Source organism: Choloepus didactylus, chromosome 3 (genome assembly GCF_015220235.1).
Source record: "Choloepus didactylus isolate mChoDid1 chromosome 3, mChoDid1.pri, whole genome shotgun sequence".
Classification (NCBI taxonomy): domain Eukaryota; kingdom Metazoa; phylum Chordata; class Mammalia; order Pilosa; family Megalonychidae; genus Choloepus; species Choloepus didactylus.
In genome coordinates, this window is record NC_051309.1 from 191,096,810 (window position 1) to 191,116,863 (window position 20,054).

General features: G+C 33.4%; 1 protein-coding gene across 5 annotated transcripts in view; it reads left to right on the forward strand.

Moving 5' to 3' along the window:
• WDR17 (WD repeat domain 17) overlaps positions 1-20,054 on the forward strand; it is a 149,454-nt gene that overhangs the window by 117,589 nt on the left and 11,811 nt on the right. For 4 of the 5 annotated variants that reach the window (XM_037831043.1, XM_037831046.1, XM_037831047.1 and 1 more), the window contains 12 exons: positions 150-299; positions 385-515; positions 796-921; positions 1,903-2,058; positions 4,378-4,442; positions 7,548-7,680; positions 8,151-8,242; positions 9,325-9,424; positions 11,726-11,865; positions 12,850-12,870; positions 14,730-14,841; positions 19,611-19,752. In XM_037831043.1, the coding sequence (XP_037686971.1) occupies positions 150-299; positions 385-515; positions 796-921; positions 1,903-2,058; positions 4,378-4,442; positions 7,548-7,680; positions 8,151-8,242; positions 9,325-9,424; positions 11,726-11,865; positions 12,850-12,870; positions 14,730-14,841; positions 19,611-19,752 (1,368 nt within the window). The remainder of the gene's footprint in view (positions 1-149; positions 300-384; positions 516-795; positions 922-1,902; positions 2,059-4,377; positions 4,443-7,547; positions 7,681-8,150; positions 8,243-9,324; positions 9,425-11,725; positions 11,866-12,849; positions 12,871-14,729; positions 14,842-19,610; positions 19,753-20,054) is intronic. The other variant, XM_037831045.1, reaches the window with a different exon arrangement.

Sequence of the window (20,054 nt, forward strand, 5' to 3'; positions counted from 1 at the left end):
TCTTTTATTATTTTCAGGCAATATATTAATTAAATGCAATTATATAGTACATTAGCTCTGAGAACTTTCTGTAGAATTTCTATGAAGTACACATAAAATAAAAATACAATATTTACTTCAGTTACAATAAGTTCATTTTTTTCCATCAGGTTTAACATGCCATCCAAGTCGCCCCTTCACTATGGCCTCTTGTTCCCGTGATTCAACAGTGAGACTCTGGTCGTTAACACCTTTAATCACTCCTTTACAAATAAATATTCTGGCAGACAGAGCTTGGGAAGAAATTATCGGGAACACTGGTATTGAATATATACATGTATTAATTTTATTTTAAATAATATTGTATAAGTGGTCTTTTCTCATTGAGTTATGCATGTTCTTCAGATTATGTTTTAGAGCAAGGAACACCTCCTCTATTGTGTGGTAAAGTGTCAAGAGATATTAAACAAGAAATAGAGAAACTGACTGATAATCCTCGAATGAAAAAGCTAAGATGGTTTTCAGAATGTTTATCAGTAAGTATTATAGGAAACAAACATGAATTTTGTCCCTTAAGCTAAATGAATCATTACAACTATTGTCATTAAGTAGTCTTTTATTTCCATGCACTGTCAGTGGATGGAAATAAGCTATACACTGTAAGAAAACAAATGTAAAACCAGAAACAATAAACAATATATAGTTGTTATAATTTTTCCATTAGGTATGCCTGCGTTATACCATTTCTGAAGATGCAAAATTTTGTGTGTCTTTTATTCACTATTATATCTTTGGTTGTTTTCTGTCACCTTTTAGCCTCCAGGTGGCAGTAACAATTTATGGAACTTGGTTGCCGTGATAAAAGGGCAAGATGATAGCTTACTTCCTCAGAACTACTCTAAAGGAATAATGCATTTGAAACATCTAGTTAAGTTTAGAACGGTAAGTAAAGTCTGCAAATATGACTTACTCAAGCGAAATTTGTGTTTGCTTTTTCACTATTGAATTATATAAATGATTTTTTAAATTTATGTAATTAGAATTGGTAGAATGAAATAAATGAATATTGAGGAAATAACTCTTTGGGAAAACCAATCATGAGGAGCTGAATTATTTTAGAACAGATTAAGGCAGCCATAGTTTTCATGGGATTGAATCTAATGAAATTCTTCAAAAGTCACTTGGAACTCCTTGAAATTCTATATCTTTACCTTATTGCCAGATGATTGTCACATGTGGACTGCTTTTATTTAGTCTCAGAGGACCTAAGAGACTGTGTTTTGCAGTATTTTTTATTAAAATTGATCATATTATAGCATTTCATCACAGAGGTATTATTTACCTTATACCTGCTGCCATACCCATGGACCCAGTGTTGGGACCAGAAATAAGAAATAGTTTATATATTTGCAATGAGATATCAATGTAACTGTTATAGCATGGAAAGAATTGTGCCAGGGATGTGGATTTGATGGACATACGGAACAGTTAGTTATTTTGAAGAAGATGTACTTATTTCTTTAATTGCAAACTAAAGCTCTAATGGCAATAAATGCAAAACCTATGAAAATCATCGGAGCAACTTAGAGTGAAGCAGTAATTTTGTGTTTTTATTAGAAGTCTTCATATATATGTATATTTTGACCAGATATACATTGTAGTCCTTTGCCATTTCCTTTTGGCCCCTGATTTCCATGTAACCACAGCACCAGGAAAGTTTTGAGCACAATGGGATTCACCTCTCCTTTCCATCTCAAACGCACACATGTACACCAAAATATTAAAGAAGTATTGATTTTTCAATATTTCATTTCTAGTGCTATATATTTTTTAAATACTTATCCATATAATGTTTTTATGATCATCTTTTATCACTAGCTCTTATATAACAATTTTAGAAAATTTTATTTTCTTTTTAACCAGTCTGAAGCCCAAGAACTAACAACAGTCAAGATGTCTAAATTTGGTGGTGGTATTGGTGTACCTACTAAAGAGGAAAGACTGAAAGAAGCTGCTGAAATACACTTGAGACTAGGACACATGCAGAGATATTGTGAACTTATGGTTGAACTTGGAGAGGTAATATGGTATTAAAGTAAAATGAATGAGTTGAACAAAGAATTCTAAACATTAGTCAAATACTAAATATTAAGCTTATTTTTTCAATCCTAATTAGTTCTCTGCCATCCCCTGATATCTGGTGTACACTTTAGAATAGTGATTCTCAATATGTGGTCTCCAGGCCAGCAGCACAACATTACTTTGGAATCTACTGGACATAAAATTCTGGGGCCTCATTCTTCCAGACCCACAGAATCAAATATTCTGGATATGGAGCCCAACACTATTTTAATAAGCCCTCCAGAAGATTCTCATGCATGCTAACGTTTGAGAACCACTGCCCTGGAATAGAATCTTTGTTTTGTTAGAACAAAAATCTCTATTGGGCAATTTTCTCTTTGTGGAATCCCCTTGCTAAGACTATTTTGTCACAACTAAATCCCACATTGACCAGAAGAAGGTTTTCCACTGAGGAACATCTGATGAAGGATACTCCTAAGCCATGTCCTGATTTTTTTATAGAGGACTGAATCAACAAAACAGATTTCTTACAAAAGGTTAGGATGAATCTGTGCTATTAAAATCAAGGAAAGAGTTTACCTTTGGGAGGTAGGTGGTAATTAAAAGAAAAGACAGTGCAAGAGGGGGCTTCTAGAATGCTCCTTATATTCTGTTTCTGTTTCTTCATCTGCAGGCTCGGCGCAGTTTGTAAAACTTCATTGAGCTTTTCACTTTTTATGTATATATATTTTAGTTTATTAAAAGTCTTGTGCACTCTCCGCCCCCTCCCCTCCAAATTCGGATGGTATAGACTCATCACATAGTTTATAATTTTTGAAAAGCTCTATGTTAATTAAATATATAACTACAAAGTATGATACTGAGAATACTTATAAATAAAACTAAGTAATACAGGCACACAAAAATATATCAAAATTAAATTCAACTTACCTTTTGTCAGAGACTAACAACAAATTACTGCTTGATCTGAAATAACAAAAAGTGCCACTTAAAAACAAAATGTTAAGGCATTGCAAATTAAAAGTATTTAATACAGAAGCAATATAATAATTTTACTTACAAAGAAGTAAAGGTTCTACTAAGTTATTTTTTAAACAGAGCACTACAAGAAAGAAGATCTATCAAAAATCAAGGAGAAAATGAATAAATAAAATTTGGTAGAAAAATGTTTTTTTTTTTTAATCTTTCTGAGTTTTATATTTGGGTATAATATATAATTTTAAATTATCTAAATCAAAGCTGATTGCACTTATGTATCCACTTATGCAGTTTAATAATTTTGTTGTATAGTTTTATCAATGGACTTAATTAAAAAATCTATGCTTGCAATTCTTTAGAAATATTAATGACTTTATAATTGTTCATTATCACTTCCATATTAATAGTTTATATCTCAATGAGTTTAATACTATGGAGTTAGGAAAATATTTAATTTTTCAACTTGCAAAACATCTGCCTTTATTAAAAGAGCTTGTATTCAAGGTTCATTTAGTCTACCTTTCAACTTCTTTCTTCCATCTGCTTCTACTATAATAAAACAAATTTTCCCTAAACACATATTTTTAAGGGGATTACCATTTGTTAAGCAAATAATATGACTTTAAATATATACTATTTAAAATCATTTAGAATTTAACTTATTTTTTCAGGCTTAATTGCAGTAGAACTCTAGTGTTTGGGGGACCCTTAATGAAAATGAAGTTTGAGTAATGTAGTGTTAATTCAGAATATAATCTCCTTAGTTTCATTACAGACTTGAGTTCAGGGAAATCCATGTTATCAAATAATAGTCACTGTCACCCTTGATTAAGCAATGAGCTCCTTAAATAGTATAATTTTTTAAAATAAGACAGATATTATAAATTATTATAAGGAAGAAATGATAAATAAAATTTATAAAAATGTGGAGTGAAAAAATAAAAATAGGAATGAATGGCATGTTTGATCAATAAAAGTAAAGATGAAATAAAAATTTCAGTACAAGTGGTAGTAAACCATAGAACATATCACTCTGATGTTGTGCTAGATGGTAAGTTAATATCGATCTTTTTCAAAATATATTTCTCTCTATCTCTTTCTGTCTCTCTCTCTCTTCTCTTTCTCCCTCCATCTTCCCTCCTCTTTCCTTTTTTTCTCTCTCTTGTTCTGCATTGGGAATTTTTGTCATACTTACAACTACAAAAATATTCCTAGAACTCCAAGCGCTTTAAAAATTCTGTATTATAAATATAAGTTAATTTTAAAAAAGAATCGGTTAATGGTTAGTCGGTACAATCAAAATAGGTGTGTTTATTCTCTTTTCTTCTTCTATTCTAGTGGGACAAAGCCCTGTCAGTTGCACCAGGGATCTCTTTGAAATACTGGAAGAAGTTAATGCAGAGGTAAAGCAGAGAGTCTGGGCCCAAATAGATTTTTGAAAATCATATGTTAAGAGGGAAGCAATACATGAATAGGGTAATAGCTTTTGAGATTTCTTATTCTTATGTTGTTTCAAATAATGACTCAATTTTGTATCTGCAGGTACAACTAAAATTAAACTAATTTATTACAAGTCATTTTGGTGGTCTTATATTTGAACTGAATTCTAAAGAAGGCAGTGGAAAGCAAATGTCCTCATGTAAATGAAGGGAGTGACAGATGAACATATTCTCTGGTTAACATCTTTCTATTGAAATATAAGTTGTAAGATTCTCTGAAGGTTATCAAAAGTTAGTGTAATACTTATTCTATAAATACTCTCAAAAATTATCTCTGTACACACTACCATTTCCTCTTCATGAATGTATGGGATGTACTGATGATAGAGAAGGGTCTAACCGTTGAGCTGTTAACTAAATGTCCTTGTTCTAGAATGCAATAAACTAGCACACTTTTTTTCTCGGACTATTCTTTATTCTCTCCTATTCATTAAATTGTTCATTCATTCAACAAAGATTCATTTAGTGCCTATGATGTTGCCAGTCACTGTGCTAAGCCTGTAGAGTATATTTAATGAGTAATTACCTTGCTTGTGGCATACAAGTGAGAAACTTTTATTTTTCTTTTGTGGGGCATGACTTAGGAAAAAAAATCAGCACAACTTACACAAATAAATATGAACCAAAGTCCAGGCAAGAAATCCAGATGGATTAGCACGTTTGTCATGGCACAGTGATCTGTTCCCTAGTGGCTACTCTCCCACAAGAAGTTAAGCAGCAGGCTGACTCCAGCCCTCAGACTTCAGGCTCCCTACCCTAAGCTCCAGAAATCCTAAATACTTCCACTTTCCAGAATCCTGACTGCAAAATTGTGAATGTCATTGTTTCCATTGAATCCATAATTAAGAAAAGTTAGCAGAGGATATTTATTTCACAGAATTTTTGTTCCAATCTCAGCAAAAACTTCATTGAATGGCATTTGGGCCCAGGGTAATCATCTACAAAATGAAAGTAAAAATTTTTATGTTTAATATCATGATTGACATACTTTTCTAATATCCAGTAATATTAATATGGCTACTAGAGTGCTTTTTATGGTAGGTATCCACAGGTTTAAAATGTAATATATCTTAAGGCATATTGGAACAGAGGGAACCTGATGTAGACTGGTGGTGCATTTGAGCTGAGCCATAAAGGATGAATAGGAAGGAAGCAAGGGAAGAGGCTAGAGAAAGCATTCCAGGCCTAGAGAGCAGTGTAAAGAAACTAAAAGTTGGCTACTGTGGCTGGAGTATAGAAACCAGGAGAAAATAGTGCTAAGTGAGAGGGAAAGGTAGGCAGGGGTTGAACTTCTTAGGATTTTATAATAAACACACTCAGAATATTTTTCCCTTTATCCTAAGAGCATTAGAAAACATTAAATAATTTTTAAAATAGTGTAGAAAGTGATTTGATCGAATTTGCATTTTGAAAGCTCATGTTTGCTAAAAATGGAGACAAAAAAAAAAAAAAAAAAAACCCAATGAAACAAAACCCAAAATCCTTTAGTAGAGGATTAGCTTTGAAGATGTTGAATTTGAGGTGCCTTTGCAGGTGAGTGACAATGTCAAGTAGGCAATATGTTGGTTCTGTAGCCCAAAGAAGAAATCTGTACAACATGGAGGGCAAAGTTAGCTTTAGTAAAAGCTATTTTGGCAGAAAGAGGTGACTGAAGCAAAATCAGAACTGCTTAAGATGAGAGGAGGGTGTGCAGAGAGAAAATGTAGATGGGAATACAGGCAACTCTTCCAACACTATTCCATTTATTTTTGCAACACCAGCTTTTTTCACTCCCTAGTCTTCATAATGTCCAGAAGATGGTCTCCCCACAACTTCTGAGTTTATAAAGCATTATAGATCCAGCCATTAAGACACTGTTTGGCAGCCTCTCAGCCCTAGTTCCACATTCTTATGAAGATAATTTTGTTGCTAAACAGCTTTTTTTCTAAGCGACTATAACAAGGTCACATAGCAAGGCCACATAGGAAAATCATATCTGTTGGAGAGTATTCCAATTACCATGAAATGGAGATTGTTAACTGGGAAGGCAGGAGATTGTTAACTGGGAAGTCAGAACATTGTGAGCTGAGCAAACAACGTAAAACACCTACAAAAGTCTGGAAATTGAACTCCAGTTCAATGAGAATTAGTTTATTTAAGGTACACGTTATATATTCTATAATGTGAGTAACAGTGGCTGGTAATAGCAGAGTAAATTAAATATACCAGTTTGTTTGTTTTTTTTTAATTTGGTAAGCATTAGAGGTAGAATAGCTAGGTTGGTCCATAGGAAAGTATCTGTGACATATACAGGGTAAAAGACAGAGACAGATCAACAGAGTGATGGGCACTGAGAGAGACAGAGGCAGGTACTCGCATACCCCTCACGAACTCCAGGATCAGGATCTAAGCAAAGTGCTTAGAAAATGTCTTCTCTTCTTTCCTATAATTCTCCTAATTTTTCCCTTCACGTACCTGGAACATAATTTTTTCTTAAGATTATCTTGGTTAGGATATTTACAATATTCTGCATTTTCGTATCAATATTCATGGTCTCATATCCTTTTTAACTATTTTTAAGCTACTTGAGATTAGAGTCTCTCTTATTTATTGTTGTGTAGACAAAAACATTTAGAATCATGTTGTCTTTAACAAAGTAGACACCCATGTATTTGATTAATTCAATTAAGAGTCAATATCCCATCACACACACCTAGTTTTCAGAAAAATAAATTGCCCATTTTAATATATAAGCTACATTAATTTAAGACATGAAATGTTTGGGGCATTTAAAATTTGAAAATAATAGTATTCTAAGGGCAACAAATACCTTTAGAATTTTTTGTTTTAGAAAACTTGTTTGTCTTCCATATGTGATTTGACTATAAAATCTGTCTTTTTTTAAAAAATGATATGCCAAAGAAGGCTTTATGAAATCTGCTGAGAATTTTAGAAATGCTTTCAGAAAATCTCAGTCCAGTTAAAACTTTGAAAATAGCAAACTTTAAAAAATTATTCTTGTTTTATTAGGAGAGCTGACCAGTTAATCCAGGAGGATAAGGATGATGTCATCCCATACTGCATAGCCACTGGTGATGTGAAAAAACTAGTCAATTTTTTTATGTCAAGAGGTCAACTTAAAGAAGCTCTGCTTGTTGCACAGGTACAACCACAATTCATACAGGCATACGTTGAGGGGGGGCAGGTAGAAGAGAGAAGATTGTTTTGATTGGCTCGCCTTCACATGATTGACAAAACCATGGATGGCTTGACTTCTGCCCACCTCCCTGGACTTCTCTCTTGACATCTAAATCACGATATTTTTGCTCTGGCCACACTGATACTATTTTAGATCTTTAAATATACAAGAAGCTCTTTACTCATTGCACCTACTGCTGAATGTTATATTCCATGTATTTGAACAACTTATTCTACTAATCCGTATTTACTTGAATCTGCATTTTGCAACTCACAATGGAGTTGTTTTATTTCTTTTCAAATTATAAGGGAATCTCCAAATTGAAGTACAGATTTCAAGAGTGATTAAGTGTACTTCACTCAAAATAATATTCTGAAATTGGTCAGGTATCAACAATTTGCTAAAGATTAATTACAGATTAAATTAAATTTTAGGCTGCTTGCGAGGGAAATATGCAAACCTTACATGTTTCTACACCTAAAGAATCTTCATATTCTGATGATATTTACAAGGAAGACGTGAATGAGTGAGTGATCTATTCTTTATTTTTGGTTAATAATTTTTATGGTTGATTTCTTTTTAGCAGTCTTTCAAGAGCCATAATCATCCTTCTCTGTATACAGGTAACTTGGCTGTCCCATGTCTTCAACTGCATGTCTCACCATGGTCTAGTTCCATTACAGCATCCATTCTTAGATGAATAGGGAAATGGCAGGCATGTAGATACAGTTTACAAACTTTTTATATTGCTTCCAGAAAAGCAAAATGCATTTCAGTAGAGATATTGCAAATAAAGCACCTAAATGCTTAAAAATGGATCAAACGTGGTGGAGGAAGTGTGGTGAAAATTAGGTGTACTGCTTTTTAATGTTTCACTGTAAAGTCAATATATATATCTATATATAGATATATATATCACAATAATGAAATTCATAATTCCATGACCCCTGTATTAGCATCTTGAATAACATTTAATTACTTTTTAAAGAAGAAATCCAAAGTTATTTACAAAAAGAAATGGAAATTAGAATTGTTCAGCCTGTCAATCGCCTTTTAAAATCTAATAGTCTATTTTCGCCTGCCCCTTTGCTTGGCTTCTATTAATTGCCCTAGGAAATAGGATATTTAAATATTTAGGACACTGTCAAGTAGAAAAGGAGTGTGAAATATTAAACAAATAATGTCTTGGGACTAGGGGATTCTACCCCGTATCTTTGCTCCTATTCTCTGCCATTTCTAAAGTTGGCATTTTGAAGACTTAGCATATACTAGCCATATTTCATATACCACCTAAATTTCTAAAAGTTTCATTTCAACCTGTAGTTCTTCCAAGGTTAAATTCTCCTATAGCTGAGTAATAAATTATTCAGTGCAGGATGGTAAGTTTTGAAAATTAGGCTTTTATTCTGGCAATTGTGTGGGGCTTATATACTGGGAAACACTGCTTTCTGGATTTTTTTTTTCCAAAAAGCAGGCTTTATACCTAAATCAGACTTATCAAATAAAATCCTATTTGGTCCCTTAATAGCCTGTTTTAAAGGGGCATTGGTTCACTTTTATGATGGAGTTGTTGTATTTATATAGAATATATACTTTTTCTCTTTCTAGACTCCTGCACAAAGTCAGTAAAGAACTGGCAGAATGGCATTTTCAGGATGGCCGAGCAGTACTAGCCACATGTTGCCATCTAGCTGTAGATAATATTGAGGTACAAAATTTTAAATCAGTTTATGTAAATGAAAAGCTTTAGAGATGTGACAGCCATCATATTTGAGGGAAAAAAATATGGTGACTTCCTGTCGATGATCTGGCTTTGCATGCTTTCCAAGCCTGAGTAATTACATGCCTAAGAAACACTCATAAATTCTAGACTGTGGGCTCTTTTTATTTATTTATTTTTATCACAAGATATATATTTGTAGCAACCATACTTAAAGTGTTTCCTCATATATGAAAAGCGGGGAAAGTGCTGGACCTTGGACTTATGATCTGACTTAGAGTTCTGTTTCTCTCACATACTGACCTTGGGCAGGTCACTTAACCATTCTGACTGTCCAATGTCCTGAACTCTAAACTGAAAATATGCGTACCTACCTTTCCTGTCTGTTCTAGTTTGCTAATGCTGAGGAATGCAAAACACCAGAGATGAATAGGCTTTTATAAAACGGGGGTTTATTTCACTACACAGTTACAGTCTTAAGGCCACAAAGCGTCCAAGGCAACACATCAGCAACTGGGCACCTTCACCGGAGGATGGCCAATGGCGTCCGGAAAACCTCTGCTAGCTGGGAAGGCAGCTGGCGTCTGCTCCAAAGCTCCAGCCTCAAAACGGCTTTCTCCCAGGACGTTCCTCTCTAGCAAGCTTGCTCCTCTTCAAAACATCACTCCCAGCTGCACTCCGTTTCCTCCCCCTGAGTCAGCTCATTTATATAGCTCCACCGATCAAGGCCCACCCTGAATGGGCAGGGCCGTGCCTCCATGGGAACATCTCATCAGAATCATTACCCACAGCTGGGTGGGGCACATTCCAAGCAAATCCAACCATCACCAAAACTTCTGCCCCACAGGACTACAAAGATAATGGCATTTGGGGAACACTATACATTCACACTATCTCACATATAATTGTTCATTTACAAGAATGAATACAAATGAAAGCACTTATTTTAAATATATGTATAGTATATTCCACACAAGTTACATTTTTAAAATACTTTTCACTTGATCTGTTAGAATAATAAACAAAATATTAAGTAAAGCTACAGATTCTGTTTTTTTTTCTAAATTATTAGAGAAGTTGTAGGTTTACAGAAAAATCATGCAGAAATTAGAGTCCCCTTTTGCTCCCCCACCCCCACCCCATACACACAATTTTTCCTATTATTAACACTTTGCATTAGTGTGGTACTTTTGTTACAACTGATGAAACAATATTATTAAAATTATACTATTAACTATAATCTACAGTTTACATTAGGTTTCCTGTTGTACAGTTCTATGGCTTTTTTAAAAAATTTTTATTCTGATAATTAATATACAACCTAAAATTTCCCATTTTAACACTTTCAAATATATAATTCTGTGGTGTTAATTACACTCACAATGATGTGCCACCATTACCACCATCCATTACCAAAACTTTCCCTCAAACAGAAATTCTATACCAATTAAGCATTAACTCTGTATTCCCTACTCCTACCCCAGGCCTGAAAACCTATATTGTAGTTTCTGACTCTATCAATTTGCTTATTCTAATTATTTCATGTCAGTGATATCATACAATATTTATCTTTCTGTGTCTGGCATATTTCACTCAGTACGAGGTGTTCAGAGTTCATCCATGTTGTTGTGTGTATTAGAACTTTATTCCTTTTTATGACTGAATACTCCATTGTATGTAATACCACATTTTGTTTATTCATTCTTGGGTTGATGGACATTTAGGTTGCCTCCATCTTTTGGCAAATGTGATTAATGCCACTAAGAACATGGGATGAAAATATCTGTTCAAGTCCCTGCTTTCAATTCTTGTGGACATATACCTAGGAGTGGGATTGCTGGATCATATGATAATTCTATACTTAACTTTTACTGATTCTGCTTTGCGTTTTTACTATTTCTACTTGAATATCTTGACTTTATGGAATAACTGACAATTGTACAATCTTAAGGAAGATTTTGAGAATTTTCATTTTTTTTCTCATCACGAGACCAAAGGCCATACTGAGTATGTCGCCGAGAGACTCTTATTAATCAATTACAAAAATACTAGCAAGGGTTCTAACCTCATAAATTCTGACCTTATAAAATTTTCTGTATTATGTTTTATGAGTTTTTCCATCTGAACATTGTGGTTAACTTACATAGGTACTTTATAGGAATATTGCAATCCATATTTTATAAGAATAATTGATTTAATACTACTTTATCTACTTTCTGAGCTTGGAGGGGAATGATGGTCCTATCCAGCATCTATGCAACTGAAGACATTATTTTCTTATTGAGCAAGCTTGCTATGGCATACCTGATCCGTGGAAATGAGTTGGAGTTGGCAGTCTGTGTGGGCACGGTACTAGGAGAGTCTGCAGCTCCAGCAACCCACTATGCCCTAGAATTATTGGCAAGAAAATGCATGATGATTCCAATATGGTAAGAATTTTTTAATTCAAAGAATCTTCTTGTAGTGATAGAATGCATTTTCTAACACTGCCGAGTGCATTTTATAAGATATTTGTTGGTAGAATATAGTATCTGTTTTTAATTTTTTTTATAAAAGAAAGGGCTGTGAGAGGTAATGATGATAATGAGACTGAAGTAGTGATGAGAACTACCATGGTTCTGTAATGAAATGTACCATGAACCCCTCTAAAGTAGCCCAGTCCCGATTCCATAATGTTTCAGGCACATAAAGCATCATGAGACAATAAACGTGCACTTCTTAAGATCATCAGGGTTACACATTCCCATTTCTCTTGGGGTCTCATTTTTTGACGTTCTGATCTTTGTCTTAGTTTAAGATTTGGAAAACAAATTTCCTTGTCAGTCTTAGATTTATATTTCTTTGATGCTCACCATCCCTGAGACTATCCAGTTATCCTTCCATCAAAGACTATAGTAGTCAATTACATTATGTACCATAACTTGTCTTAGAGCCATCCCAAGGCATGAAGTTTAAACTCAGTCACATTTCACAAAGGTGACTGGCTCCATGCTAAAAGCTATCATCTAAGTGAAAGGGGATTAATTAAAAATAACGAAGGTAAAAAAAAAAACAAATATTAAACAAATATGTTTAAAAATCTGTCAATTGACTCTAAGGCTTAGTTACTTTTACTATACAAAAAATCTTCTAAATCCTTGTAATTTATCCCTCTGCCCCCACAAGAATTCTTCCTTTAGACTTCCATAGCTTTATGTCCCAGAAACCAGGATAAAGTTCAAATTCTGAATATATTGATGCTGATTCTGACATAATCTAGATATCCACAGATTTTTTTAAATTTATGATAGCTTCACAATTTCAAGAGAATTTTCGTAATATTATAAACCAAAATCACTTCACTTTTTTTACATTTACTGGTAAAAGTTTGCTTCTTCTTGGTATTCATTGCAATTTCAATATTATCTTTTTAGCTTTCCATCTGTTGGATACAGGTATTGTTAAAAAAATATATTTACTTAAAAAATTGTATGCTGTCTAGGATGCCAGCTCTAAGAGATGTTTGTATTTTATTGTTTTACAGAATATCAATTTGTTTACATAATTTCTAGCAACTAAAGCCTAATTAAAATAATAAAAACAGCTAGTTACAAAACCTAGGTACAAAATCAGTCTCATGGTTTTATACTTAAAACTAGTATAATAAGTGAACTGTGGCTTTCTACAATACCAAATTATATATAAGTAGATAGATAGATAGACAGATAGATAGATAGATAGATAGATAGATAGATAAATTTCCCCCTTGGTGTACTCAGTTTTCAATAAGCTTGAATAAAATTAGCTAACCTTTCTGTAAATTTCACTTTATCAAGATTCATAATTCTATAGTAAGAAGTCAGTTTTTTTCGGTAGTTCATAGAAGTTTGAATGGAGCTTTAGCATAACTATTTTATACACTGTAAAAGCAAATGATAATTTCCATATTTTTGTGGACATTATTTAAACTTTCTGTTCATTTGTGGTATCAGAAAACCCATAAAGTCGTTCATACTCTTCAGCAAGAACAGATAAGCTACTCTAGTTTGAAACTTCAAAACATTTGACAATTTACCCTGCCCAGTGATAATAAAAAAACATGGCAGTTTGGGAATACCTTAAGATTAATTATAAAATAGCTAGTGGAAAGTAAAGTGAACAATCACTATAATATTTTAGCAATGTAGGAAATTATTTAGTAGAATGTTGAATTATTAAATATTTTATGTGAAATTTTGTTAAGATACCTCCCTATAGTTCTTTTATTCTAAAAACCTAAAATAAGGCAAATTATACATGTTACTGTCCCAGTGGTATATGAGGAATGTGTATATGTTTTAAATAACATTTTGGATTTGACACCAGAATTTGCATATTATCTTTATTCCTGTTCTAAACCAACTGTATTCTTCATTAAGTACCTCAGTATTTTCAAAGTAATGTATTCACACTAAAAGCATAGTGACCAATGTAGATTTTATTGAAGGTTTATCAGGGAGGTGAAGGCAGGTTTTACTCTCAGAGTCCATAGCACACAGCGTCATCAATTCCCGTATGAAATACCTGCTACTCTAAAGTCATTCTGAAAGCCTACATATCAATTTCTTAAAAACTGAATAATAATAATTTGAGCAATTGAAATCTAGGTATTTTCTAAGGTAATGATGTTGTATGCAACCAAAACCTCCCCACCTCGTGATTTGAAAAAAAAATATTTTATACAAAATATTTTTAGTGTAAGGCTGCTAATTCCATGCCGTTTTAAATTTTTGCAAGTCATTGATTTATGTCACTGATGGAATCTTGAAAGAGTAAATCAGAAAACAGCATTTCTGTCTTTGTTTTTCACCTAAAATTTAAGATATACACAGAACATGCAAAATTCTAAACTTCTTAAAAATAGTTGAGTATTCTACTGGTTTTAATGAGCTGGCTAATGCAATTTTCCATTGTTCACTAGTATAACAAAAGGTATTGAGAGATAGTTTTCACATAGTTTGCTTTATAATTTGCCCCAAAGAATAATATCTAAAACTACTTAATTTGGTTAAATTATTCTGTAACAATAAAGTTGATTGTAAATATGCAAATACTCAATTTAGGTATTTTATTTAGAAATTTCATATTTTCCCTTCATGCCCATTGGTTCTATAATCTACATTTAGAGGAGTTTCATAATTAAGTAGGAAATTAGTACTGTTTGTACCAATAGAAAAGCAAGGGTGGCATAATAAGGATGTCCTTTTGAAATCTTTCTAAATGTTATTTTTATATTTTATTCTCAGTAAAGTTTCCCTTTTTGTTTTGTGACTAGGAATTTGGCAGCTGATCTTCTCCTGATGATTCCTAATAATGAACTACAGTTAGTAAAACTCTGTGCTTTCTACCCAGGATGTACTGAAGAAATAAATGATCTTCGTGAGAAGGTATACTGATGACATTAAATATTCTAATTTGGAAATGCAGTGCTGTGATTTAACTAATTTTAGGTTCCAGGCAAATCTGGATACCTGCAGTGAAACAAATTTATGGTTCCTTTAGAACCCTTTTTACATATTTTATATTTTACTTAATTCTCATGAAATCCTGAAAAGCAAGGGATATTAGTCCTACTTTCCAAAAAGTGAAATTTGCCCAGAGAAGGTAAGGGACTTGCCTGAATTAGACAGTTAATGGTGGTATGCAAATATCAACCCAAGTCTCTTTCCAAATCCCAAGCACTTTACACTATACCACTTTGCTTCTTTGTATATGTGTATCTATTAACTTTTTAAAATAGACGACTTAGGGTCTTTAAATAAATCATTGAAGTATAGTGAAATTCACATTCACTATTCTGAAGTGCTTTTAAAAAGTTACTCCTTGGCAGAATATAGGAATTTATGTACCCAATTTACATACAAAAGCAACCAAAATATTCCACAAAAGAGGCTTATTTATATATATTATAGTACATTTGTATATTTCAATGCTATTCATTTAAAATGATCACGAAGCTCTATTTTTATTGACAATAGAAGATGGAACACATTTAAATAAAAAGATTACAAAGCAATGCACATCATATGATTTCATTTTGAAGGTAACTGTGTAGATACATATTTTATTTATGTGTTTTTAAGAAAATAGCTACAGTTCTTTAAAGAAAAAGAGAAGATATAAGAACCACATTTTCTCATTTTTAATTCTCAAAATAGTAAAGTTGTGTTTCACTTGTTTAAACCTTGATTTTTACCCCCGGTGGGTGAATGGCCCTATTCATTCAACGACATACACTTATTGAATATTGTGTTAATAGTGATACACAAAAACTGTGTATGAGTGAGTGTGTTTGTGAAATCAGGGAAAACATTTGTGAAAGAGTAAATGCCCAGAGTTTACAGGGTGTTGTGAAATTATGGTAGATTTTAACTTCTTTATATACTTTGTATTCTATGAATTATTTTCTGAATGAATTGTTCTTTACTTTTATAAACATAACAAATAAAAGCTATTTTTTTTTAATAATTAAAGGTTGCATTGAAGGAAGCAGGAATACTTTTTCTTAGATGTACCTTATATTTACTGGGCTTTGTTTGATGAATATTAACAAATATCCTCTGAGGTAAAAGGAGCTAACGTTAATATCGAGGCTTAGAGTGGTTAAGTGACTTTTCTGAAATTACACAGTTGTTAATGATAGGTGCAAGAATAGTATTCATCTAGTCTCTTCATCACACATGCTAAAAGGGGACAATTAAATTCTCTGGTCAGACTTCATTAATAAATTTTAGAAAGTCTATTGAATAGAAAACGTTGAAGGAACCCGGAAGAGAAGGGAGAGTCCAGGAGAGGCTGCTGTGTGCACTGCCCTGGGATAGAGGAGCCCAAGACCAAGGAAAACTGGCAGCCAGCCCCAGAGCACCAGTCTTGGGGAAGAAAGCATTGCCTTGATGATGCCTTAATTTGGACTTTCTCTTAGCCTCAAAACCATGAGCTAATAAATTCCCATTGTTTAAGCCAAAAAATAAATAAATAAATAAATAAAGAATGACTATTGAATACATGTAAAGGTGTTAATTACTGAACAATTATATATTCAATATATATTCAATTATATATTCAAATGTGATGTAAACTTCAATATATATATTCAAATGTGATGTAAACATATAATTGGGAATTATAAGATAGGACAGGAATTACAGGTGTGATCATCTTACTCTTTTTATTGCATTCCATTTAAGACCGAAATTTCATTGGGTACTATATATTCTTTTGACCCTTTGAACATATTTTAAAGTAAAGAAATTTTTCCTTTATCTAGCCTGGCACAATACATAGTACATAGCAATTGCTCAGCAAATAAATCTAATTTAGTGAGAGGGCAGGCAAGCAATATTAAAGGTCTCATACATGAGATCCCCCTTAATTTTGTTGTAGTATTTTTTGAGAGAATGAGATATTGAAGGACCTAAAATGTTCAATTTACCTAATTTTTAAGCAATAGGAAATATAAAACTATTGAATAGATGCATTAATAATGAAGAAAGCATCATAGTAACTTAAGGGAGAGATTTTTTTTAAATGTGAGAAAGGAGGACAGTTGGGAGGCAAGTCTCAATGGGAGGGGAGCTGGATGACTTTTTTTTTTTTTTTTTATTAAACTCAGTTTTATTGAAATACAGTTTTATTGAAATACATTCACACAGCATACAATCATCCATGGTATACAATCCACTGTCCACAGTATGATAACATAGTTATGCGTTCATCACCACAATCTATCTCTGAACATTTTCCTTACATCAGAAAGAACCAGAACAAGAATAAAAAATCAAAGTGAAAAAAGAACACCCCAATCATCCCCCCATCCCACCCCATTTGTCCTTTAGTTTTTATCCCCATTTTTCTACTCATCCATACACTAGATGAAGGGAGTGTGATCCACAAGGTCTTCACAATTACACTGTCACCCCTTGTAATCTACATTATTATATAATTGTCTTCAGGAGTCCAGACTGCTGGGTTGGAGTTTGGTAGTTTCAGGTATTTACTTCTAGCTATTCCAATACATTAAAACCTAAGAGGTGTTATCTATATAGTGCATAAGAATGTCCACCAGAGTGACCTCTTGACTCCATTTGAAATCTCTCAGCCACTGAAACTATTTCGTCTCATTTTGCATCCCCCTTTTGGTCAAGAAGATACTCTCAGTCCCATGATGCTGGGTCCACATTCATCCCCGGGAGTCATATTCTGCATTGCCAGGGAGATTTACAACCCTGGGAGTCGGGTCCCAAGTAGAGGGGAGGGCAGCGAGTTCACCTGTCGAGATGGCTCAGTTAGAGAGAGAGAGGGCCACATCTGAGCAACAAAGAGGTACTCAGGGGGAAACTCTTAGGCACAATTATATGCAAGTTTAGACTCTCCTTTGCAGTAATGAGCTTCATAAGGGCAAGTCCCATGATCGAGGGCTCAGCACATCAAACCAGCAGTCCCAATGTTTGTGACAACATCAACACCAGTCCAGGTGAGGATGTCCAACACATCTGCACCTTCTCCCAGATCCTCAGGGCTGGGGGTGGGGGAGGCTGTAAATATATTTTTTATTATCTGCCCAAATTACTCTGGGATGTGTCACTGTTTCATTCCAGCCTATACTAACCTACCGTATCTCACTTCCTATTCAAAGTTCCATGCAATTGTGGTATTTGAACAAATTGACTGTAGAGTTGTACCGTTTAGAAAATTTAGATCCTGTACCAAATAGGTATCTATTCCCTTGGTCTCATATGGAAGTTGAAGTTTTAAAACACAGTCAGTTTCAACCTTTACCCTTTGGCCTGGCTTGCCCTGGTCTTAACCAGACCTGCTTCATTCATATCACTAATTGAAGTCTGGGCTCTTTTTCAGCTTTTTTTTTTTTTTTTTTAACAGTGGCTGTATGCACTAATACTGACATTGATATCTGCCGAGCTCTAGCTCTGAGTTTCAGGTGTCTCAGAGATATGCATTGTTCCAGAGACCAATCAGGTTATACGCTAGGGGATCAGCATCTCAAAGTTTAGAGATAGGCCTTACAATTCAGGGATAGAGTTAACTGCTGTAAGAGCTTACAATCTAGGGACTGTTAACAATAATTATGTCCATGTTAGGCTATGTTCTAAGATTCAATTCTGAGTTTACACATTGTAGTTAGTCCATATTGGTGAGGTATTAAAGTGTTTGCCTTTATTTCTGGTGTACTTCACTCAAATACTGTGTACAGGATCCATTCACCTCGTTGTGTGTCTCACAGCTTCACTCCTTGTAGTTGCTCACTGTTCCACTGTATGCGTACACCACAGTACTGGATGACTTTTAATCCAGGTGAGCCACATGACCAGGGGTCACAAGATATCTTTTGCAGTGGAAGGTCAATCTCAGAGGTTGCCAGAGACACTGAGACCAAGTGTAAAACTATTAAGTGTTGCTTAAAAGCGAACATTAAAACTGAAACTTTAAAAAAATGAATATAATGTAATTTGCTATTAAAGGTAACTTAATTCCTACCTACTTTATGGAAGCAGAACAGCTTACTTGAGGGAGGAGCAGACTCTCAGTTTTAACAGAAAAAAAAGATTGTTTTAAAAAACGGGAAGTGTTAATTTTCATTTTACAGTGAATAAAAAATTTCATGGACTAAAATCTTCACTTTGTGGCATTTCAGAAAGTTGAAGCAAAAAACTTAGTTCGTATGTTTTTTGGCACTCTAATTGAAATAAAGTTACTTTGTTTCAAAGGCCTAGTGAAATTAAAATTATAGTATAGAGGACATGTAAAGGTCCACCTTTGTTACATTAGTGTAGTTTTTAAGAAAGATCAGTATATTTGTTCTAAAATAACTAATTCAGCATTTTTGCTACACTATATTTATAGGTACTAATTCCAATACTACAATCACGACAATTTTCTTTACTTCCACTTATTTTATTAGGTATTCATGAGATGTAAACTATTGACTCACTAGCTAATGACACTATTTATTGTCATTAGATCGTAAAGTCATTTCCAAAAATGTGGATTTGTAATATAAATAATTTCATTTATATCTATTTTGGGCAAATTTAATAAGACAAACATACTATATATATTAGAAAGATTTAGTATTTATATTGATATTTTTATCCCTATAAATTTTAGTAACATTGTCATCAAACCAATTATTTTCTAGTGCAAACTACCCACAGTGGAAAAATGTCTGCAGTTGGCTGAGACAGCCAATGCAGATGGCAATATATTTGAAACAATAAAATATTACTTGTTAAGTCAAGAACCTGAAAGAGCCCTTCCTATTGGTATTGACTTCATCAAAGGTGAGTTTCTAGTTGGTAGAATAATTTAAAACCTTGTTTATTTGATCTTTTCATTCATACCGATAGTCAACCTTAATATCTAGCACTCATCTTCCTAAAGTAAGAGAGGTTGCTGGTGTGAAATATGGCATCCCTTCTGATTTTATGATTATTGCCATTTGGGAGAGGGTGACTAGGAAAATAGTTATGATCTAAGGAATTATATAGAGGTATTGGAACTGACTGGCCTAGAATTAAGTTAAAAATTTGATGAACCAACTTTGATACTATTATTTAGAGTAATCTTTTATTTGGTTTTATTT